Genomic DNA, 25,827 nt, shown 5'->3' with positions numbered 1-25,827 from the left:
AAAAAGAAGCCTTGAGCTCCAGCCACGAGTTCGAAAATATTCTTTAAATTGTTGGTACATTTGCCGTGATAATATTCTAAAATACAAACCAAAAGATAGTAAACCAAAAACCAAAAATATGTATAAATAAACACACAAAATCAATTCTTGAATCAAAAATCAACAAGCCCAATAATAGAAATAGGTAATATAGAAATTATAATAATAATAAAAAAAAATTTTAAGGTAAAAAAAATGTAAAAATATAAATTATGTTAAGGTAGACTTTCTATGATAAAGTAGGATTTATATGTTAAGGTGAATTCTTCAATATTCTCTGTAAAACATGAATATTTTTCTCCAATGAATAATATAACTTTGACTTTGCTAAATGCTACACATTACTTTAATTTTACAGGCAATTTTATTGCCTATTTTCAATTTTTTGCATAACTTCAATTTAGAATCTGCTTTTTTCAGTTTGTAGGTTTCTGTTTACTATACCGTACATATTTGTAATAGCTAGGCTTATATTTAATCAGATCCTTTGCGATATTCCTGCAAACATGAAGTAGTCAATCTTTATCAAAACTATAACTATGTTCATTCATTAATTGTGTTAAGTTCTTACAAGAAGTAACAAGTCTTCAGACTTCATGTCTGAGATTTGAAACTATGAATCTTCCTCTTCAAGGTCGATAAAAGACCTCACAAACATTCAATTTGGAATAAAACATCTAATCTAAATTCAAAACAGGCGAAAAAGTAGTTAATTGTGTGAGTTGAGCAACAGTGAAAGGTTCTGAGGTGACTTTCAAGAATCATGGTCATTTTCAAATTTATTTGCGAGACAATGTTTGTCTTATCTGTTACTAGAAGTTGAATCACCACACATCCTTCAATTCTCTCCTGAATTAGAAAGTTTCATATTCAGTTCATCAGTACATAAGTATTTATTATCCTTAAGATGATATTGGATGAGCAAAAACAGGCGAATCCTTCAATCCAGATTATGAGTTCGAAATAATGTTAAGTACATGTAGGCTGTGAGTTTCTAGGCTACTTATATTTCTCAATAGGCATATACTATGCACCAGTATATATTTTTTCCAATATTTTGCGAACACAGAGTATTTAAGCATAAGCTGGATCCTTGGCTTGATCTTTAACAAACCCTCAACTTTTTTTTCAAATACCACTTGGAAAAGTGGATCCGCGCCTGATCAGCTATATCTTTGGGAGCGGTACCCTACCACGATGATAGGAAGGGAATTAATTCCATCGAACCCTAGAGGTGCGTACTGATATACACGCCACGAACACGTTCCGATCAAGGACGATACGCGAGAGGTTTGCAATATGTTCGCAAGATGATCGCGCGCTTGTCTTATTGTTGACTTCAATCAAGTTGTTGAGACAACTGATACAACTGTACTATAACCAGTATTTCAATACAAAGAATGATCAATTTCTATATTCAAAGCTGCGTATCTTGTGAAATACTTCAGATAAAATTTTAAAATCTAGTAAAAATATATACCTATGAAAAAGTATCTCCTCTTCTCACTATTATTTATTACTTTTTATTTTTTAAACAATACTTTCGATTTCAATACCATTGAAAAGTTACAGCCGATTTTAAAAATGGTGATTATATTTTTTCATATTTTTTTCCATTTGATTGTTAATAAATTAAGAGTTTCTAAAACGAGTGTGATACATCATAGGAGCTCATGATTGGTTCCAAATCGTAGATAATTGCATTCCATCTTGAATCACTGTTTCCTAGCATTGCTGAGACCGTTAATATGAGGGAAGCAACTTCAATCTCTTGAATTTTTTTAACGATCGAATCTTACTTTACGAACATATATTTTCATAAATCGTCACAGCAAATGAGAGGGACGATTCTATCCTAAAATTCAAAATCAAGTTATTTTTTTAAATAACGGGTTACCGAGATGCATAGTTTCAAATATCGAAATTGGTCATTTTTTGTGTGTTGAAATAATGGTTAAAGTACACTCAAGAATGATTTTCCTCTATTTTTCTGCTGAATTTGACTTATGATGCATAATTTTGAACTGCCTTGACCAGCCGAGGAGAATGAGCTGTAGCCCAATGAGATCCGATCATTGTGTCAAAACTTATGAGTGTTTGGAATTTTGATCGTTGAGGTATCCTTATGCTCGCCTCTCCACTAAATTCAACGGGTGATTCTCATAGAACATAATCTCATGAAATTATATCACTGTGCAAAATTTCAATGTGATGACAATGGAGTTGGTGATAATAATTGAAGCTAAGAATAAATTAGGTGTTTTTCACCTAATACAAGGAGCATTGTTGCCAGGTGTACCTGGAAATCTATATGAGATAGAGCGCTCCACCTGATCCAGATTGTGGAGCACAAAATTACGCTCAGAAGGAAATGGAATTATACATTTGAATGATGACAATCGGAGAAGATTCGTTGATCAAAAACTAAAATTCATCAAAATTATTTTTTTCTTGAAATTTTACTCATTTTTGAAAAACTGTAACTCAGTATTCATTGAAGATAGGTTTTGAATAATCTCATTTCGTTGAAAATTTCATAATCTAAAAAAGAGACAAGAGCGAATTTTTCTGTCCGATTGAAGTATTTGGCGTAAATAGCTGAAAACTGAAGAATGAATCAAACATACGAGGTTTTTGGGCCACTCTGTATCTAGCACAAGTAGATTTCGAAAAAAAAAAATTGGTTCTGGACTTCTCTTATGTATCCAAACAAATATATTAAAAATTAGAACTACAATATAAATTTCAAGCGCACCCCTTTTCCCATGTCTATATTGATTGGATTATTTCTACTGTATAGTAAGTTACCTTTTATTTCATCAGACATAATTTTGAAGCTGATATTTAAAATTTATTTTATGATTGATTTTAGTTACGGTATTGAAGAACACTTTGTAACTCATTATTAGTATAGATATTCTTTACAAGTGGTAATTTAGTGGAATATTTCTAATCAATTTATTAATTCAAGCAATCTAAGTTCAAAATTCATAGTTTTCATGTTTATTTTGGACTAAAATTTCATAAAAATTGTACACGTAAAATTCTAACCTTATCTTGGACTTTGTCACCTATAAATTTGGAATAAAAATAGCACAAGGACTACCTTATTATTTAATCTACTAATGTTATTACATTAGTGTCATTTGCATTGTAAATGAATAAAAAAATATCATCCGTGATAATATTTGATCAGCAAAATCAGTCATACTATGTAGGTACTTTATAAAAAATAAGGAAAAGAACATCATATTGTTGGTTGAGATATTAACCAAATGTTCTTAATTCTGATGTTTTACTCCCAATAATATTCTATACTATAAAACGAGCAACTTCTGTTTATATGTTTAGATGTTTGGATGTTTATATGTTTAGATGTTTGGATGTAGCCGGATCTCGAAAACGGCTCTAACGATTCTCATGAAATTCAGAACATAGTAGGTTTATAATATAAAGATTCGATTGCACTAGGTCTCATCCCTGGGAAAACTTGCTGAAGGACATTAAAAGGATAATTATCATTCATCATTGAAAAAACAGCTGATAATAATTATTTCGTCGTCTGTTGATGATGGAAGTGAGTGAGCGCGAGTTCATGTGTGTGGGACTGTGTAAAAATTATGACTCAGCTGTTGAACTTTTGTAATCATTCAATCAGGTACTTAGTGCCGGTTGCAAAATAGCCGGGTTATTTTCAATCCTGATTAATTCCTGTAGATCCATCTTTTTGGAATGGTCTTCTCTGATTTGGTTCACGTGAAGTTAATCAGGATTAGAATTCAACCGGCTTTTGTGCAACTGGGCCTTTGTGAGGGAAATTTTTGCATTTCTCTGGGAATTAATCTCAATTTACTGTAATTAGATAAAACATTTCTGTATGAATGTTATTATAATTTCTTCTTTCGTAGCAAATTCGTTATGCTTTTGTACTCCAGAGCGAAGCTCGGTCCCCGATATTTATTGTTATGTCACAGTTCTTGAATATTGTATTTCAAGCTTTAGCAAAACAATACAGAGATAATGTTCATGAATAATATTATCATATTAATCATAAGAGTCTATTATTTGTATGGATGCGATGTACGCACAGGTATCAAGTTGAAGATCCTGAAAAGTTTTAAATGTTATTCTGGGAAGAAGTTTCAGTTTATTTGAAGAACATACTATATTATTACAATATCAGACTTCTGTGGAAATTATAGGAGGTGCATAACATTGATAATTCCAAGACAAGACTATTTTGAAATTATTGTAACATTAAATTGCCATACTACAGTACCTTTGTGGACTATTTCAACGCTCTGCTGTTTAGAAATAATGTGTGTGTGCTTCTAGAATGCGTGACTTGAATATTAATTGGATTTAAATAGGAATAACAGAAGTTGACGAAAATTGCATCAGGTGTATCTACATAGGAGGAATAAAATGGCAAAAATTGATAGTGCAAAAAATGGATTCATAAAAATAATACAGTTAAATTGATTGGAAGGGAATACCTAATAATATACAGTATATTTTCAGATCAGAACTGAACTGAATAATTGTTTATTATTTTGTTAAAAATAACGAGGATAATCTTCATGAGAGTTGAAAATTTCCAGCAGAAAAAAATGGATTTGCCCTTTTTGATTCGGTTTTTTTATAGTTACCTCACGTAAGCTTCAAATCACATATTGAATTGATTTGTTTGAATCATTAAATCAGAATCAATCAATCAATCGCAGTAAAAATAAGCTATGTAATCATCGGCAAATTCAGAATATTTATGCAAAATTTCAAGTTAATCAGTTCAGACTTGATGATGCGCTTTAACATCTTTGAATCCAAATTAATTTGTTTAAATGGGAAGGTGGTCATGTGATTATTGTTATCATGGCTTCGATACACAGTTCCATGAGAAAATGAATGTCAAAAGCCGCACATTGATATCTCAACCTGTATCAGTTTCTTGATATAAATGTTCTAAATTATGTTGCAAATCAACCAGCTGAAATCATGTGTCAGCGCTTAAAGGAGTGTGTGAAAGCTTCCAAAGCCTCAGTCGTTGTTATGAATGATGAATGGGAAAACTTTAGTAATTGCATGCAATGAATACTCCGGCTGATGAATGATAAGTAACAAAAAAAAATTTTCTATGCACTTTCAATGTTATTTTTATATCCTGAGAAAGGACGAAGGAGTGAGTCAATTTTGTTATCCAACGAACTTGATTTGTAAGAAGGTTCGAACAATACGTGTTAAAATAAGAAGATGATTGATCAATACTTTCTAAAGTTATTGTAGAACAAACAGACGGACAACGATTTTGGTCTTTAGTAAGTCAAAAGTGAGAACTCGCTATAACGCTCGCTCAATAATCATATGTGATTTTTCCACTTACATAATAATATAATCATGAATATCATCCACATTATCATAGAAATCAGAGGCTTATTATAATAGTTAGTTGAGAAAATTTTCAAATACCAGTGATTTTTAGAAACAACATAATAATTTATAACTAACCTCAAGTTTTTCAATAGTCGAGAAATAAAATACAACAGAAATTACTGTGTGCCATACTAAGCATGAATCAAAAGAAGATTGAAATTATTCAAATGCATGAAGAAGTCTAGCTGACTGCATTCCAGATAGATAAGTAGACTACATCCTTCACAGGAAACATATCCAACCACAGATAATAGGATAATATTGTTGTGATGTCATTGTGATTCCTTTGTGAAAAATCAACTTAGAATTTAAGAAAGCGAAAACTTTGGTATTTCATTCATTGTACAAGTAGGCTATATTCAATTTATTCAAAAATATCGGGGCACCGAGCTTCGCTCGTTATTTTTATTTATTGATAAACAAAACACAATTCTCTAAAATGATCGTGTTTATATTTCACAGCTGGCTATATGTCATCTTATGAATTTCGGGTACCGTATGCGATATTTTGATTTTTCAAATACCAACTCGCTCACTCACTTTTTTACTATTTACAGCTGTTTCAGCCAAGGCTGTTTTATCCTTTCAATGTCGTTCAGCGAGTTATCTCAAGGATGAGACCTAATGCAATCGAATTTTTATATCATAAACCTTCTATATTCCATATTTCGTGAAAATCGTTAGAGCCGTTTTCGAGATCCGTTGGACATAAATATCCAGATAATTATAAATATAAACAACCAGATATAAAAATACAGAAATTGCTCGCTTAATATAATAGGATACGCTATATGCACTTCCAAAGTATCTATATTTAAAACTACCGGTATCAAAAGTATGCAATCGGAACCTATTATGTACCTCTATGTTTCTTAAGGCCAATATGGCTTATGAGATTCTTATTAGGTGTATTATATCCTACTAGCCGTCAGGCTCGCTTCGCTCGCCATATCCGTCTAGCCAGGGGGCTCCGCCCCCTGGACCCCCGACTGGGTTGTCCAAAAATGAGATTAGCAGGCTCGCTTCGCTCGCCTGCATTTTTATCATGTTAGGACAATCCAGTCGGGGGTCCAGACTAAACGTCTGGCTAAACGGATATGGCGAGCGAAGCGAGCCTGACGGCTAGTAATATAATATTCCCAGGATTGAAGTAGCAGTGCCCAATCAATTTTTCCTCGATAAATGCATTTAAATCTTCAACTTGGTGCCAACCTAACAAAGTCAACTCAACTTAATGCCAACCTGACAAAATTATTAATTTAGTTGCCAGTTAACAACTGTTTCGAAGAGGTACTCTATCTAGATTATAGTTCTATAGTAACATATGATATGGAAATTTCAATTATAATTAAGAGATTGGGAGAAGAAGAATATACATGCTAAAAGACGAACTTTAAACCCTTAAAAACAACCCTTAGAGTTAAAATATTTCCAAAAGATTTCTCAGTGCGCCTCTAAAGGGTCAACTGAACATACCTACCAAATTTGAACGTTTTTGGTCCGGTAGATTTTTAGTTATGCGAGTGAGTGAGTGAGTGAGTGAGTGCCATTTCGCTTTTATATAATATATAGATTATATGAGGCGAGCAATTTCTGCATATATGTATTCATATATGTATTTATTTATGCATGTCCAACGGATCTCGAAAACGGCTCTAACGATTTTTATGAATTTGCAATATAGGAGGTTCTTGATATGAAATTTTGATTGTACATGGTCTCATTCCTAGGAAAAGTTGCTGAAGGACTTAAAAAGGATAATAATTGTTTATCATTGGAGAAACAGCTGTTAATTTTGTTGTCTGTCGATAACGGAAGATGCAAGTGCCTGTGTGGGAGTGCGACAGAATTATGTTGAGCTGTTGAACTACCGGTATTGCAATCATAATCGGCTGATCTCACGAGAAGTTTTATCTGGCAATTATAGATTAATCGACTTGATCAACATATCTGATTTGCTGACATGACCAACGATATGTTTTTATCCAAGACCCATTAAAAAAAAATTATAGTACCTATTTGATAATTTTCAAAGTTAATCATTATTTTACAGTTTTATGTGTTAAGTGAGTGTTATTTTTTATTCAATTTGGTTTGTAAAAAATGTAAAATCCAAGCTTCTCTGTTTTCAAATAATGTTTGGACTGAAAATTAGACCTGAATTCAAGTGTATGGAACATAACTAACTTTTTGGACTATTTATAGTGTATAAATCCAAATTCGGGGAAGAAACAGCTTTGGGCTGTGCCTGTTGGTCCATTTCCAATCATTTTAAAGAATTGTGTTTTGTGTATCAATAAAAAAATAAATGAATACAAACTATGTTTTTATGCTTTTGTACTCCAGAGTGAAGCTCGGTGCTCCGATATTACACTATAAATACTGTACCTATTCCAAAAAGGAGGTTATGTTCCATACACTTTTGAATTTAAGTCCGATTTTCAGTTCTAATTTATATTGTTTTCATACCAAATTGAATAACAAAATTACACTCTCTAATCAATTGAAAACTGTAAAATAATGATTAACTTTGAAAATTATGATATACCATGTCATGTCAACAAATCATATTATTTTGATCAAGTAGATTAAAATATGTAGATAATATTTCTCGTGAGATAAGCTGATTGATTACACAGCTTAAAATAATCCTGTCTCTCTCCCACATCACACAGGCACACGCATCTTCTGTTATCGACAGACGACGAAATTATCATCTGTTTATCCAAGGATGAATAATTATTATCCTTTTCATGTCCTTCAGCGAGTTTTTCCAGGGATGAGACCTAGTGCAATTAAATTGTTATATCATAAACCTACTATGTTCCAAATTTCGTGAAAATCGTTAGAGCCGTTTTCGAGATCCGTTGGACATGAATAACCAAATAAATAACTACTGTTCTGTGAACAGTAGACCTCGCGCAGTTATAAACCACAGTCTCCTCTAATACTGTCCATCAGAGTAAATTCTGTCCTGTCCTGTCGTGTCGGCGAGATATCGGTGTATAAACGACTAATGGCTGTTTGGGTTGTTGTATCGACAATGCTAATAATTTGATGTAAACAGCTATGCACTATCATCAAAAAATCACCGAGTTGAAAGCAGAAAAAAGTCGGGAGAAAATACTATGCTACTTCAAGTTATCAATTGCATGCCTCACTGCATGCAATTAATAGTCCACACAACAGCTGTTTCCTCATTAATTTACATTGAGGTATTTTGCATGCGTCATTGCATGCAATTTATAATCCACTCGACAGCTGGTTTATAATGAATTATTCTATAGTCATCTCATTTTCAAAGTATGTTTTTTAATTGTCTTGTTTCAGTTGAAATAATGTTATCGAGCTGGCTATGCTGCCTGAAATGGGAGCTGCATCTTGTTCCCCTGAGTCTTCTTCTCATCTGCCTGCTGCCCCTCGCTTCCAACAACAAGCTCCGCTACCATGGCTGCTTTATTGTCTATGTTGTCCTCGTGTCGCTGCTGGCCATCGTCCTTATGCCTGTCTTCATTTTCAGGCCAAAGAATGTCTACAACTCACTGTGAGTTCTATTAATCTATGAACAATTGCTTTTACAAAAATCTACAAACTAGTGAAAGTTATTGATATTCATAATCAGAGTATCTGAGAATAATATCCTGAAAGAAGATCACTTTCTATATATTATTTCAAATCAAATCAAGTTTTATTGTTCACATCGGTACACATCAAATAATTATAGGCTACATTGAAAATAGCAAAATACAAAAACAAATATTGAATATTTCAATTGAATAATATACACATAATGTGTTCCCCAGTGAGACAAATAAAAGTTAAGTTATGGTTGAATAATAGTATCGCTATACATAATCTGAGCATTTGAAAATAATGTCCTGAAAAAAGGCCTACTTTCCATATACTTTTTATTCTTCCTAATATACAGAGAATGAGCTTTCTATTAAGACAAATAAAAGTACATTTTTATGATATATGCGTAAAAAGGCCCAGATATTTCTACAATCCACATCTGTAAACGCTGATAATTTTATAAAACTAGACTGGTAAGGTTTAATCTGCGAATATTTATGAATAAAGGTATGAATGACTCATCAATTTCGATACAGATTATTATAAACAGTTCGCTACTTGAAATCATAGCAACCAGCAACTCTCTGAGAACTGATTTTATTTTATAAATATTGATGTAGGGAATATTCTTGAGTAAGAATGTCTTCAACTCTCAGTGCAGTTTTTTTATTATACATAATATTGTAATGTTGTAATAAAAGTGTAATTTTTAGTCAACTTGAAAATGTGACCGGTGTGGTCACGAAACCTTGGTCGTGTACTAAATAAAACAACAGTGTAGAATTTGACAACATATTTGTTTTTTTATTCAATTATTGTAATGTCCCTGAAACGTAAAAAATGTCAAAAACGTTCTGTGATCACCCAATTAATTATCATATTTATTATTTAGAATAAGAATAATTCCTATATCCGAGAAGGCTCGAAAAAGACAACTTTTTTACCTTTGCTGAGTAATATACCAGCGAAAAAAAATACTAGAATGGTGATATAGGCCTACTAGAAAAAAAACTTGTATTCTTCTCTCTGATCATACTTCCCGTCCATTATACCAACTATTATAAGTACTATACTTACTTTGTGTAAATTGCTGTCAATTAATTCTATTTCCCATGAAATAAGAAACAGCATTTTTCAAAAATGTACAAAGAGAATGCTAAAAATTCCCATAATATAACACAATGCCTTCTCAACAAATCTGCCCAGAAGATTCTAGCTCAGGTATGAGAAGAAGATGCTAGAGTTGAAAATTGACAACTCATCGTATTTAAAAACACAAAATCAATATACTGGAGGAAAAATCTTAGTATGGCAACATGAAAGCACATATACCAGCGGTCTGGTATACGGTAGAGCTCTGGTATCCAGAGACGTTGCGAAGCACACAAGAAAATAATATAAATGAAAATTATGTATTTAAAGGAAAAAATATCTAATACTCTTAACAGCTTCTCAATGTCTTGTTAACTAATGTTTCTTTTAATACATATTTTTTTTAGAATGGCAGCTAATATAGCAAGACTGACTTCGAAACTGATTGGAATCAATTGGATTCTGAGGAGAGGTGAAGTTATCAAGGAGGAGAGGGGAGCCATCATTGTATCCAACCATCAGTCAATGTTCGACATTCTGGGTAATCAAATTTTAGGTCGAAAATTTAAGCAAATTCCAAATACAATAATATTATTCAACTATAATCTGGTGTTTTAATCCTTCTAAATTTAAAATTTCCAGTTCATATATAATTGACGGAAAGACTGTCTTTCTTGTATAAAAGAGGCGCGGCAGGAAGTCGCAGGATTGGTAATTTACCCACTTTTTTTATTATTATTAACAAAATTTTCTTTATCTTCTTGATCCTTAACTTACTTCATTTTCTTTCTTCATTGGAGTTTACATTATCATAAATTTCACAGAATAGTCTTATACTTTTATAGAATATTATATGTCAGTTCTTGAATGTGATGATGATCTAATAGGCTATCATGATACAAGTGAAATAGATGATTTATTCTCATTTGAACCTCAGAACTCAAGCAATAAAAACTTATTGCATTTTTTTCATACTAATATAAGAAGCCTGAATAAAAACTTTGAAGAATTGGTTCATTATTTGGGAAATATCAAATTCAAATTTCATATTATTGCCTTGTCAGAAACGTGGATTACGGATGATGCTCATTTCACTTACGGTCTTGAAGGGTATAATGTTGTACAGAACAAAAGTAAACATTCAAAGTGTGATGGTATATGTTTATTTGTTGACAAGAATTTTCATTTTGAAATTATCGATTTAGATATCGAAGAATCGAATTCCATCTGTATAACGTGTTTAATTAATAACATTAAATATACAGTAATTTTAATTTATCGCTCCCCAGCTACCAACATTAATAATTTCATATCAAGTCTAGACTCTTGTTTAAACAGAATAAAGGACACTACCAATGTAATTTTAATGGGCGATATAAATCTTAATATTTTAGATAACAATAATTTAACAAATGAGTACTTGAGTACTCTGCATATCAATGGATTTAAATCCTACATCAATAAGCCGACAAGGATGGTGAATGGAAATGGTACCTGCATAGACCACATATTTTTTAAGGAGGGGGCAAACAATAGAGACCTGCAACATGGCGTTATTATTAAAACTAATATAACAGATCACTACAGTATTTCACTACACTTGAGTGAAGCCTTGAAAAATAACGCGGTAGCAGGGGAATTATGGACCAAAACTGTAACTGATTTCGACGGATTAATAGCTGACTTACATGTTGAAAGCTGGGCTGATGTTTACAACACCGACAATATCGATGCAATGGTTAGCAATTTCATAGAAAAATTAACACAACTTACAAATAAAAGAACAAAAACAATCAGACTAAGAAAAAAAAATAAACCAGTAAAAAAATGGATTACACCCAGTCTAGTCAATTCAATTCGAGAAAGAGACAAATTACACAGGAAACTCTCTCGGCAGCCAAACAATATTGAATTGCAAACCCGCTACAAGAACTACCAAAATACTTTGAATAATTTAATAAAAAAAGCGAAAATAGATTATTTTAATGAGAAGTTTGACGAAAATAGGAATAATGCCAAGAAAACTTGGGAATACATTCACGAGCTGCTTGAAATGAAGAAAAACACAAAAGAAATAAGCCTAGATGCAGATATACTTAACAATTACTTTGCTAATGTAGGTGTATCATTTGCCAAAAAAATATCAGGAAATGTTAACGATATCCCAGTTCCTTTATCACTATCAAATTCATGTCGACACAGTATCTTTCTGAACCCCACAAACACAAATGAAATAATTACAATTATAAATCAGTTGAAAAACAAATCTACACCAGGACCAGATAACTTCACAGGACCCTTCATAAAAAAAATCTCTCACTACATAACTGGACCCTTGGAACATATATTTAACAAATGTTTAAATGAAGGATATTTCCCAAAAAAATTCAGAGAAGCCAGAATCATCCCAATACCTAAATCCGGAGATTTGAATAAACCAGAAAATTATAGACCTATAAGCCTAATAAGCAATCTTTCAAAAATATTGGAAAAAATAATAAAAAACAGAATTATGTGTTTTTTGGAAAAAGAGAATATAATAAATGAAAAGCAATTTGGTTTTCAAAAAAATAAGTCTACTAAAGATGCAGTCATCCATCTGAACAAAATAATTTTTGACAATTTTAATAGCAATAGAAAAACTCTTGCAGTATTCATGGATCTATCAAAGGCTTTTGATACCATACCTCACAATATATTATTAAACAAATTAAACAGATCTGGAATTAGAGGCATAGCAAATGATTTATTTTCTTCGTACCTAACTGAACGGAAACAATTCCTAAATCTCCATGGTCAAACTGATATTAAATATACATCAGGGTTCGGCTTGCCTCAAGGTTCTGTGTTATCACCAATTCTTTTTCTGTTGTATGTGAATGACCTACTCGAACTAAACCTCCAAGATTGCACCACCCTGTCTTTTGCAGATGACACTGTATTGATCTTCAGTGGCAAAAGCTGGAAAGAAACATTCAATATGGCAAATAGAAACTTAATAATAGTAAAAAAATGGCTGCAAGATCATATCTTGACTTTAAATGCTGACAAAACTAAGTATATCACCATTTCACCCAATATAACTGGACAACCAGCAACAGATTTAAATCTTACAATAGGAACAACAAATAATCGCAATGAAAACACTACGGATAATGCAGAAGTACATAAAAAATTAGAAAGGGTGCACACAATTAAATATCTTGGTATACTCTTGGATCAACATATAAAATGGAACAAACACATAGACTATTTGTGCTCAAAGTTGAAATACCTCATTTACATTTTTTACAAAATAAATAAAATCAAAAACAAATACATTATACGAAAAATTTACTTTGCGTATGCTCACTCATTATTTCAATACATTAATGAAGTATGGGGAGCTGCATATGATACACATTTAAAAAAATTATTTATCCTACAAAAACATATTATAAGAGCTGCATTAGGAAAGCCACGACTCTATCCTAGTAGGGAAATTTTTCTTGAATTTAAGGTCCCGACAATAAGACAGAATTATATGAAAAACATAATACTCTTTATCAATAAGAATAAATCGAATTTTGCTACACATATTTCACCCCATAATACACGTCCTAACAATAGATTTAACACAGAACTCATCAAACTAACCATATGCAGGCACCAATTTACATATTACTGTAACTACATTATAAATAAGATTCCAAACGATTTTATAGATAAAAAAATCTCACGTAATTTACTTAAAAGTATAGAATATTGGATTGAGCAGAATATATTCTTCAAAATAGTTGTATGAAGTATAGTATTGTACCCAACAAGCATTGTTACTGGAAACTGTGAACGATCGTGTTTCGGTTTCAGGTTCTTGAACCAGGTATGTAATTGTCCCACGTATCTTGCAGGAGATTAGTTTTATTGTATTTATTTTATCTTTTTGAAAGATTAACTGTCATGATGGCCTCAAGACGTCACAATAATTAATTGGATATCACTTTATCATATAATAATAAGTAGTATTCTTAAGTTTTGTTTTTTCCAAGCTTTTGCGATTTTTTTAAATTATTGTAATACTTTCTTTAACATTATAAAATTTGAATTGTATAATTATAAAGTACTTGAAGCAGAATAAGTGAACTGCAACTCACTGCCAACACACAAGGTTTCTTATGTTGGCAGTGCCAAATATTACATTGATAATATTGTTGTACTCAAGCTAAAATCAATGTCCATATTTGTATTGTATACTCTTGTAATTAATATTGTACAAATATGTATTTGTAATTTTGGCAATAAATTCAATTCAATTTTGGACGAAGATTAAACTTCGAATTTCAACAGTAAAAACAACCTAATTTTTCCCTCACGACTTTATTTCATGGTCAACATGCTAGCTGATTTCTTTACAACATTTTATAAAACTAAAAAAATGAGCTCAGTATCGAAATTTGGAAATAGAATAGTCTAGAGCCAAGCCTGCGGTTCACTCCTAATCATATTCATGTGATTTGTAATTGTAACCACGAATAAATAGATAAATAGATATACTTGTGTGAATGCACAAATATAACGCTATTATACTACAACTTCTTCACTTCTGTTATTATCTCCATCTAATAGATATCGTCAATCCTTTCACAGTATCTTTTTTAAGAGTCCTTGTTGGAAACGAGAAGTTTCATTAGTGAGGATCAATTTCACTTCAATATTTTTTACATTCGACATTTTATTGATAATCAGGAGGAAATTACAAAGATTCTCAAGATTCCAATTTGAATAAATCATCCTTTATATGATTAGCTCAACTTTTGGTACGTTTCAGACCATTTTAAATTTCTGCTGTGATCGTCAATATTCAAATGGAATTGCAATGGTTTTATTCATGTTAACCAACACTTCGAAAGTACATGAAAGTAGTGTATATCCCTCATTCCACTTTATTCCATGCTTTGTAATATTACATTTTTTTTCTCACATTGGAATCGAATCTTCAATTCGAGATCTATGGAACTTTATAGTAAATATCAGAGTCATCAATAGACGGACAAACTTTTCGACGGAGAATTTTTTTATCGTAAATGATTGTTGCATTGTTCCATGGTGTCACCGAGGCTGAGAAACAGAATAAATAGTTTATTTAAATAGAGAATATATATGAAAGTTTAAAATAACAGCTTCAAAATAAAGTTTTATTGAGAACAGATGTAGGGTGTGAATTCTAAACTTGTAATTTATAATTTTTTTTTGGTGACGTGTCTGTAAAATCGACACCGAACAAGGCTTTGGCTCTGTGACTTGTAACTTAGGCTTTTCCTGTTTTTTCTTCTCTGAAACTAATGGCTGGCTATGTTTGTGTTGTAAATTTTTGCTCTGAATCATTTTCGTTCATGTGAATTTATTAATGTTTTAAATTGAGTTTTAAACAGTTTATAGTGTTCTATTTTGTCCATAAAATTTGTTTTGTGTGTATACAAGCCAATAGCCACTGTTTTTCAACTGTAAACTGGATAAGTACTTTAGTTTGTAATAGGCTACCTAATTTTAGATGCTTAGACTTGTAAGTTATTGTTCTTTGTATTTGTATAATTTTATCCATGAAGATTATAAGTTCATTTGCTCTGTAAACTGGATTTCTCATTCATAGGCGATAGATCCATTCATAGTTTATCAAGAATCTATTACATTGGAGCCGACAACTATCCTTAGGTTAATAGGTGTTAAATGCTATTCCAACCGATTAAGGAGAAATTGGTAGCATGGCAAATGGTACGCCCTGGTGTGGGACTCAAACTACAAAATATATCCCTGGTTGTAAAAAATTATTAGTAGGATAGATATCTTGATAGGTTATGAATGGTATACTGCTGAGTGGGAAATCGGTTCAAGAGAGATCAAGTCCTAATGAATATATTATCTGTGCAGACTAGCAAAATGGCATACAATATGAAAAATATTAAAAATGATGATGAGTTAATAGCTGCCTTAACACAACTGTTTGATGAGCAAAATGCTAAGTTTAATGCTAGGTTTGATGATATGAAGCAAGAATTTGCTAGCATTAGACTAGAGCAGGCTAGTATAAACCTTCTATTGAAAGATGCACATGAAACATTGAAAGATAGTCATGAAGATGAAAACAAATTGAAGCATGATAATAGTAGTGTTAAGATACAAGATCAACTCATTCAAGTTTCTGACAATGTAGGCCTAGTTACTGTTGTTGAAATAGTCAACCCTAATGAGATAGTAGAATTGAGTAAAGAAGTAGGTAGGGAGTTGTCTTCACTGAAAGTCAACTATCATGAAAGTAATATTGCTACATTGAAGGTTAGGAAAACTATAAACAAAGTGAATGATTACATGAGACAGGTTTCTGTGGAGGTTAGGAACAATGTAAACAAATGAATGTTGCTTTGAGTCAAGTTGATGAGTTCAACTTTCAACTGAGAATTGAAAAGGTGTATGCAATGCATTCTCAAGTGAACATGACTAACTTTTGTAAGCAAAATGGCTTTGTTGAAACAAATGAACCCATGAATAAAATCATGTTCTTGAAGAAAACAAAGCACAAAGTCACCATTGATGTGTTAGTATTCAAAGGTTGTTTCAAGTTGCTTATTTACAAGATGATGACTGTGAATCACATGATGAAAGGGTATTCCCCAACACACAATGATTAGGAATCCTGTGTTATGCCGGGATTCAGAATAGCATAATCGCTACACAGTGTATGGTAAGAGTCCATAATTGTGTCTTTTTTCTTTCCTGTAGCCTATTTTCTTGGCCCTTAATCTTTTCAAATTTCAATTCTTTCCTGTCTTTGTGTAATGTTCAGTAAAATTCTTCTATGATGCATATCTTAACCAATCTTGTCCATAGTCATTTAAATTTGTATTCTTCTGAAATAATATTAGAAGTTAAAATAGTAGCTTATTTTCCTAATCTTTAAATTGTTGATAAAACTTAACTTTTCCAAAATCTATCCATTGTAGTGTAAATAATTGTTTGCTTGCGGTATATTTTTTCATCATGTATAACATATTTTAATTATGTCTATTTTTTTTCAGGTATCATATTAGGTAATTAGGTTTTTCAGAGCAATTATGTCCCATGTTCTCATCTTTCATTGCATATCGTGCCATAAGCCATATGTAATTAGGTTATAGTTTTCTTCTGGGCTTTTAACCCATTTTGCATTTTATTTTTTCTTTGCTGTCCAATACTTTGGATTTTTGGTAGACAAGTAGGTGTGATTCTTTTAGAGGTGTGGGCGTGAACCACATACGGCTGGACTCGATTATCTGACCTACTTGTTTGCGATATAAAAACCTTAAGACTGCAACATCAAATGTTTGTAAAAAACTTTTGCATACTTTTGTTTCTGTGGTCCGATACTAGAGTCTGCTATCACATTGCCTTACAGACATCTAGGAACTATCCACCCAGTCACAATAGTCAACATTTTTTCCTCCACCAGTTGTTTTTGTGGGAGTGATAGCTCACAATTATAACAAATTAGAGTCATACTTGGAATTTACAAAATTCCATAGTAGTATATTTTATTAAATATACTTCCTCATGAAAGTTCAGTACTGACATGTAGGATAGGCTCTAATTAATCTTTCTCTTCTTTGTATTGTTTTAGGAAATTTATTTACCCAGTTTTCTTTTTCTCCTTTTTGTATTTTTTAGGGAACTTATTTACCCATTATTCATCTTGATCATCTTTGTATTATAATCTTGAAATGTTTGTACTTATTATACAGTCTTTAAATTATAAATTCTTTTGTTATAATAAATAAACTTCAAAATTTGAAAGTATTAATGAATTCTGTAGCCATATATATGTGATGTATTAATGAAAGTTAGCTTGAATAATAATGTTTTCATTGAATAAAAACGTTGTGTTATATTATCAATTGAAATGAGTTAAAGGTTAAAATTTTTCTAAAGTTTTTTGTGATTGATATCTTTTTCAAATTTTAAAATTGTTTGTTCTATAAATTTTGATATGATTGATTATCGTTTGAAATGGATGCTGGAGTGTATGTAGAATTTTTAGTAGGGTTTGTTGATTAGAATTTTGCTGGTATGTGATTGTTTTTTGAGATGGAAACCCATTATTGCCTAAAGAAGGAATAACAGAGGTTATGACTTAGAGAGGCAGTAATGAGATAATATTTTTTGTGTTGATTACTTATGTTGATTGCCATAGATGCAAAATAATGATTAATAATGTTGATTGCCATAGATGCAGATGATTACTTATGAATATTGTTTGCCTTTGAAGCAAAATATTATTGATGTTTTGAATGGTTTCTTGTTTAATGTTGATAGTAAAGTTTTGTCATGAAATGTAGTTTGTGTTTAGAACATTGAAAAGTCGAAATAAACTATAGTATCCGACAAACGATGATTAACAATATTAAATAATTTGCTTTTTATACAATTTTTGAACACAAAATTAAAACTAAATAATTTTGAAACCCTGAATGATAAATCATAAATGTGAAATGAACTTGCTATAAATGCTATAAATGAAATGTTATATTAAATGATAATGAAATGCAGATATATTATAAATGATTGTGAATAGAAGATCAATTGTCTGAAATTATTGAAATATATATTGAAATTAATTTTTGTTGTGATGATCTGATGTTTTTTACAATTTTGATAATGATACAGAGTGTTATGAAATTCTATTTCTATTTTGAAGAATGGATTAAATTTTGATATTTGAACAGTGAATAGATGGAAATGAAATTTTTTTTTAGTGAAAATTTGTAATTGATATCTCCATATTTCACAATTTATGTATTGCTGACTGTATAATAGGATGTTAACAAATTTCAATTTTATATATACTTAAAAATAATTTTCATGTGTATTAGATTGTATTGATAGCCTAATCAAGATTTTCTTCTTACTTTATAAGCATTTTAAGATAACAGGTACAGCACAGACATTAACATTGAAATAGTTATCATGTGAATCTCGAAATCAGCAACAAGTGAACGCCATGAAGAGTGTTAAGAACATTTGGGTGATTCTCGAACTAGTGTGATATAACTACGCCAATGTCAACGCCAATAACTACACCAATATCTACACTAATATCTACGCCAATAACTACGCCGATGCCTGTGCTGATGCCAACGCCAAAATCTACGCCGATGCCTGCGCCAATGCCAATGCCTGCGCCAATGCCAAAATCTGTGCCAATGCTGATGCCAAAGCCAATAACTATGCCAATGTCAACACCAATAACTACACTAATAACTACACCAATAACTAAGCCAATATCTACACCAATAACTGTGCCAATGCCAATGTCTGCGCCAATGCTGATGCCAATGCCAAAATCAACGCCGATGCCTGCGCCAATGCCAATATCTACGCCGATCCCTGCGCCAATGCCGATGCCTGCGCCAATGCCAATGCCTGCACCAATGCCAATGCCAATATCAACGCCGATGCCAATGCCGACACCAAAGCATACGCCAATAGCAATGCCAACGCTTATTGCTGACTTTGTATCTCAAACTTCAACACTACTACATTACCTGGAGGTAATTGCCATCCATGTTCACATTCGCAACTTTGAATTCAGAATAACAGTCACAGTATCATGAAAGAATTGATTCAAAAAATCCTCTCTTAAATTATTCCTGTATGCAGAACTCTAAACCTTGAAAGCTGAAAATATCAAAAAACCAAACCTTACCTAAATTAATCCTCACCTAAATTAATCCTGTATGGAGCGTCTTTCTCTTTTCCAAAAAACGAATTACATTGTCATTTCAAGCCTGAAATGTACATTGTATAATTATATGATACAAAATTTACGTGACTCTGTATCGAGTTTGGTATGCAGCCGTCTACTACAAGCATGAGGCAATGCTAACTGAGATGTCACCTGTATCAAGTTTGATATGCATCAGTCGACTACAAGTATCAGTCCAACACTACGTGCATCCAGATCAGCCCAACACTAACGTCATCACATTGGAGTCACACTTAACTGAAAATCATACTGAGTGCCTTAACGGACTGTTTTCCAAAATGTGCATCAATAAAATCAACCGTGTCAATAGTGAAAGAAATGAACATTTTTTGATTTATTGAAATTTTATGTGAAAATTAAATGTAACAATTCATCAATTCATTTAAAAAATATATATATATATAAAATAATAATAATAAATTTTTTCATTCAACATACTAATTTTTTTTATGCAATAAAAAATTGAATTTTTCTATCTATTAAATTTATGTGCAATTTCAAAAACTATTCTTTATATATTAAACTTTCTGTTGAGATATTTTCCTTTAAATTATAAAGCTAAATCAAAAGTAATTTTGATATTCTATACTTTGAAATATTGTTTGGAAACATATAACAAATGCTATTGATGAATTTTTATAATAATTTTCAATTATAGTTGACATGTAATGTTTTTATAGAAAAAATTGTTACTGTTCTCAATTTTAATTTCAACAATTTTCAAACAGTAAAATTTTTTTATGTCAAGAGGGGGGTATTTGTAATATTACATTTTTTTTCTCACATTGGAATCGAATCTTCAATTCGAGATCTATGGAACTTTATAGTAAATATCAGAGTCATCAATAGACGGACAAACTTTTCGACGGAGAATTTTTTATTGTAAATGATTGTTGCATTGTTCCATGGTGTCACCGAGGCTGAGAAACAGAATAAATAGTTTATTTAAATAGAGAATATATATGAAAGTTTAAAATAACAGCTTCAAAATAAAGTTTTATTGAGAACAGATGTAGGGTGTGAATTCTAAACTTGTAATTTATAATTTTTTTTGGTGACGTGTCTGTAAAATCGACACCAAACAAGGCTTTGGCTCTGTGACTTGTAACTTAGGCTTTTCCTGTTTTTTCTTCTCTGAAACTAATGGCTGGCTATGTTTGTGTTGTAAATTTTTGCTCTGAATCATTTTCGTTCATGTGAATTTATTAATGTTTTAAATTGAGTTTTAAACAGTTTATAGTGTTCTATTTTGTCCATAAAATTGTTTTGTGTGTATACAAGCCAATAGCCACTGTTTTTCAACTGTAAACTGGATAAGTACTTTAGTTTGTAATAGGCTACCTAATTTTAGATGCTTAGACTTGTAAGTTATTGTTTTTTGTATTTGTATAATTTTATCCATGAAGATTATAAGTTCATTTGCTCTGTAAACTGGATTTCTCATTCATAGGCGATAGATCCATTCATAGTTTATCAAGAATCTATTACATTGGAGCCGACAACTATCCTTAGGTTAATAGGTGTTAAATGCTATTCCAACCGATTAAGGAGAAATTGGTAGCACGGCAGCTTGAAATGCTAGCTGACTCCAGAATAAAAATTCATAAAACTAAAAATTTCAACTTGAAATATTAGTTTATAGCCCTATAGGTATGTACTACGATATACTCTGTAGCCCTATGCTATGAAATCTTGATTAATATGAATTAAGATTCATAGAATATACTATGAAATATTAAACTATAGAATCAAAGTTGATAAGAATATTGTATCATGTCTACAAAATTATTTCACTCAGTAAAATCTATATGAATATGACTGGAATGGAATTCTCCCCTTATTGTTTGTTCACATTGAATTTGATGCAGTATACTACAACCCAATGTAGTTTATAGTTAAATTTCGATATAATATACCTCATTAGTTAGTAAATTGAGAAAAAACATATTTTATTATAGTAATTAGATAAGCTTAGGCCTATTTAATTATTTTCAATCATTAGGATGTGATTCCGTAATATCAAATGAATAAATGTATGAATAAATGTATGAATAAATGTATTATAGGTACCAATAAAATAATTTAACCCACTGAAATTGGTATGCAATAAAGAATGTGTCTGTTATTATTTCAGTGCCAATATAGTTTGAAAGAATTCTTTTAATTCAATTATTTCAGTAAATAGTTGAGTTGTATGATGGACGCAGTGCTATCTACTATACTGTCCCCTCCTGCAGGAGCTTCTAAAATAGCTATTCATTTCTATTCTTTCTTTATCGTTAATCAATTCAACCAATCCTGTATTGACATCAATTCTACCGCTGACCCCTACAATGACCTTCATATTTCCCCCACATATTCTCTCTTCAATACACTTCAGTATTTCTTATTGATTTTGGTATTATCGCTTCTACAATAGCTCATCAAGAGGGAATAAAATATTATTGATAAAATTGTTGTATTTTTATTAATTCTATAGACATGTTCCAGATCAATTTTTTCACTATTTATAACTACCTGACAATATATACAAGTCATTCTTTCGAAACAGATTCCGGTTTTAAAAGTAATTCAAATTTTAAATCAAGAATAATTTATTCTGGTATTACTAATTATCACTAATAATAGTTATTTTAGAGCAATTTTATCTCAAAATTTCTCTTTTTTTGCAGGCATGTTCGACATCTGGCACGTTATGGACAAATGTGCAGCGATTGCGAAAAAAGAGATATTTTACGTGTGGCCGTTTGGGCTGGCAGCCTGGCTTGCCGGGGTGGTTTTCATTGACCGGCTCAATGGCAAGGTGGCCAACAAACAGTTGTCCGAAATATCTAAACAAGTTTTCTCCAACAATGTGAGTCAGAAAATAAAAACTATACAATATTATAAGAAGAAAAATGTACATGAAATCATCATCATCGTCATTCAAGGATTAGGCTCTGTTGGCCTGCTCCGTCATCCATTTCTTTATCGGTCGTCCGACGCCTCTTCTCCCATCGGGTTTGTAGTGTCAAGCTTGAATTGGAAGTCTATTTGCTGGCATACGAAGTAGATGGCTGGACCAGTCTTCCCTACTTTTCTTCAATATTTGCAATAAAGACTCTACATTCAGTTCGGTTCTTATTACTTCGTTTCTTATGTAATCCAACTTAGTGTAACCTTTGACTGCTCGAAGGAACCTCATTTCGGCTGCTTGGATACGTGACTCAGTTTTTTTCATTGACACCCAGGCTTCGCTTCCATAAGCTATTTTTGGTACAGCCATTAGTCTGTAGAACTTCATCTGAGTGGCTTGTCTTGTTCTCTTCCCTTTTGTTCTACGTATTGCACCACACACAGCAGTGAATTTTGTCAATTTCTCACTTACATCATCTTCTCTGTCAAATGAGATACGGCATCCCAAGTAATGAGATCAAGCCATGTACATGAAAGACCCCAATAATTATTATTTTCAACGTATATATCTTATTATCAATTTATAGTATTTCCTTTTTTTAGAATATTCATTCTTAATTCATATCTCATGACCATTCCTCCTTCACGCGACTCATAGGTCTATGGGTATCAAGTTAGATGAATTGAGTTACGGTAGTTGAATGAGTAAAATTGAGAATTGAATATTTCAGTGAAATGAGTCTTTAATTAATCCTTCTACATTTTATTGTAACTGATTCAATCGCTTTTGAAGCTTCACTCATGTAATTGTCTGATTTTCTCTCCTGGTGTTTGATTGAAATAGCTTGGTAGCTGAGGACGGCAGTTTCATAATAGAGTTCAGAGAGCTAGCTGTTTTTATTGGGAAATAGATTAAAAAAATAATCACATTGATGCAGTGTAGTCCTATCTATGAGGCCTAAACTGAACTTTAATTCCATTTTTGTTTACTTTTGTCTCAATGTGTAACCTACATCAATTTGTTATGGCGTATATGATTTCATCATTCAGTTTCCACTTTGATTTGAGTTGATCTGGGCCTAGATTTCAAAAGTTCCAGAGACTTTTTTCTATAGTTCTATCCATTAATGCATTCACATAATAGAAGATCATGACTGTAATAATTCGAGGAAAACGACTGGCTGAACTCAAATATTCATGAATGAACCTAACTCAACTCTCTTCGGTTTCATAAGAACTCTACAGTGTTTTTTGATAACTTTATTAACATTATTATCATTTTTGCATATTGAGTTGTGGATATCTTATATTCTCTATTACTACTTTCTCGAGCTCTACCTCCATTTTTTCACTTTCTCAAAATTATTTTTCGTTTTTTATTAATATCTAGGCTATATTTTCCAAAATCGAGATGTACTGTGTAGATCTATTCTATATTCCCTGTGGTATTTTTCAAACTTCAGGTATTGTTCTCTTTATCATGATTTTCCATCCCTTATTCCAGATCAAGATGTGGATTTTCCCAGAGGGAACAAGGAATCGAAACAGAGACAAGTTCTTGCCCTTCAAGAAGGGTGCTTTCAAGTTGGCCATTCACTGTCAAGTGCCTATTCTTCCAGTGGTGTTATCGCCCTACTATTTTGTCAACGATGAGAAGAAATACTTTGGCAGAGGTGGGTGTTAAACTGGCTGGCAAGCCTTCATTTTCAGGATCACAATTTTGAAAATCATTATATTATTATTATTTTGAAAAGAATGATATTAAACTTATCACAAGAGAATGTCATATTTACTCCAGAGTTATACATAATCATTCCGATTGAATGGAGGCGTAATACAACACATAATTAAAGTAAATTTAATAATCTAACACATAATAATTTGAAGTGTCCTTGTAGAAACCACAAACAAACTATTAATTTAGAGTGGAAATAGGTTTATCAATTGAATAGAATACACAATTAATTCAGATCCCATTTTATCTATTCGATTGAATTCTTCTGATTAGTGCTATCTGAAACAGAGTAGGCCTATTTCTCACTTCAAGTTATATGATCAACTAGTAAAATGAAAAATTTTTAGGACATCACAGTGAATGGAAGCTTCCAAAAGGATGTTGAAATTATCCAAATCTCTTTCAAGTTTTATAGAACGACTTGAAATTTTAACAATCAAAATATTGATTAACAGATTGCTATTTCCAATTCTCAATGATGAGACTTTCATATTTGTTTTATCTGATATGAATACCTACCACAACTTATAACCTCCGACACAAAACGAGAATTCTCTCTTGAGTTCTGGTATTCCAATTTTGAATGGGACGAAAAATAAAAAAATATCAATATTTTAATACTTCTGATAAGCTCTATCATAGCGAAATTTAAACCTTAGAAGGCTTCAAGAGACTGGCTATTGAAGTAGACTCGACTCAAGAGATTTTAATGTCTTTCAATTCTATAAGAAAAGTATGTATTACCCTTTTCACTGCCAAGCACGGAAATATTCGTTTTTGAAAAGTATGTCTGGACACACCAATCCCGAATATATTCGTTTTCATCTTTGAGCTCACTGTGCCATCCACGTATATTCCCGTTTGCCTTTATTTTATGATACAGACATAGTCTGTAGTGTTGCCAACATAATAAGCCAAGTCTCAACTGATTCCGATTTCATTCGACGAAGATATCTAGGTGTCAGTGAACAGCTGCAGTGAAGTGCCATGTGTGTGTAGCTTTGTTGTATGTTGTGATTTAAAAGTGTAGACTTGTTTCTGTTTGTGAAGTGATGTCAATTTGCGTATGTTATATGGATCATTCGAGTAAAATTTATTCTGAACATGAAATCCAAGCTTTTTTACTTAGCTCAGATCATTAAATTGATGAAGTGGAACTGGAATTTTCCCGGGACAGTAGTGATAGTGAAGAAGACAGTCAACCTTTTCCTCTTTGACTATTATTATTATAATATATCATATTATTATTCAACTAAGAAAAAAAACAGTGCAGTTGTATAAGTATTAGGTA

The 25,827-nt window shown here is 31.7% G+C and overlaps 2 protein-coding genes across 6 annotated transcripts in view; one reads left to right on the top strand and one right to left on the bottom strand.

Annotated features, from left to right (window-relative positions):
• LOC111043723 (1-acyl-sn-glycerol-3-phosphate acyltransferase alpha) overlaps positions 1-25,827 on the bottom strand; it is a 118,940-nt gene that overhangs the window by 46,260 nt on the left and 46,853 nt on the right. The window contains exon 1 of one of the 5 annotated variants that reach the window (XM_039432759.1): positions 5,545-5,638. The exons of the other annotated variants lie outside the window; for them this stretch is intronic. The gene's annotated coding sequence lies outside the window, so the exon portion shown is untranslated. Of the gene's footprint in view, positions 1-5,544; positions 5,639-25,827 lie in introns of those variants that run through there. 5 annotated transcript variants of the gene reach the window in all.
• Positions 1-25,827, top strand: part of LOC111043719 (1-acyl-sn-glycerol-3-phosphate acyltransferase alpha) — a 42,070-nt gene that overhangs the window by 13,065 nt on the left and 3,178 nt on the right. Inside the window, exons 2-5 of the mRNA XM_022328751.2 lie at positions 8,800-9,013; positions 10,542-10,675; positions 22,579-22,760; positions 24,306-24,474. Of these exons, the coding sequence (XP_022184443.2) occupies positions 8,808-9,013; positions 10,542-10,675; positions 22,579-22,760; positions 24,306-24,474 (691 nt within the window). The 5' untranslated portion in view covers positions 8,800-8,807. The remainder of the gene's footprint in view (positions 1-8,799; positions 9,014-10,541; positions 10,676-22,578; positions 22,761-24,305; positions 24,475-25,827) is intronic.

Source organism: Nilaparvata lugens, chromosome 7, assembly GCF_014356525.2.
Source record: "Nilaparvata lugens isolate BPH chromosome 7, ASM1435652v1, whole genome shotgun sequence".
Taxonomy (NCBI): domain Eukaryota; kingdom Metazoa; phylum Arthropoda; class Insecta; order Hemiptera; family Delphacidae; genus Nilaparvata; species Nilaparvata lugens.
This window is presented reverse-complemented; position numbering and strand designations above follow the sequence as displayed.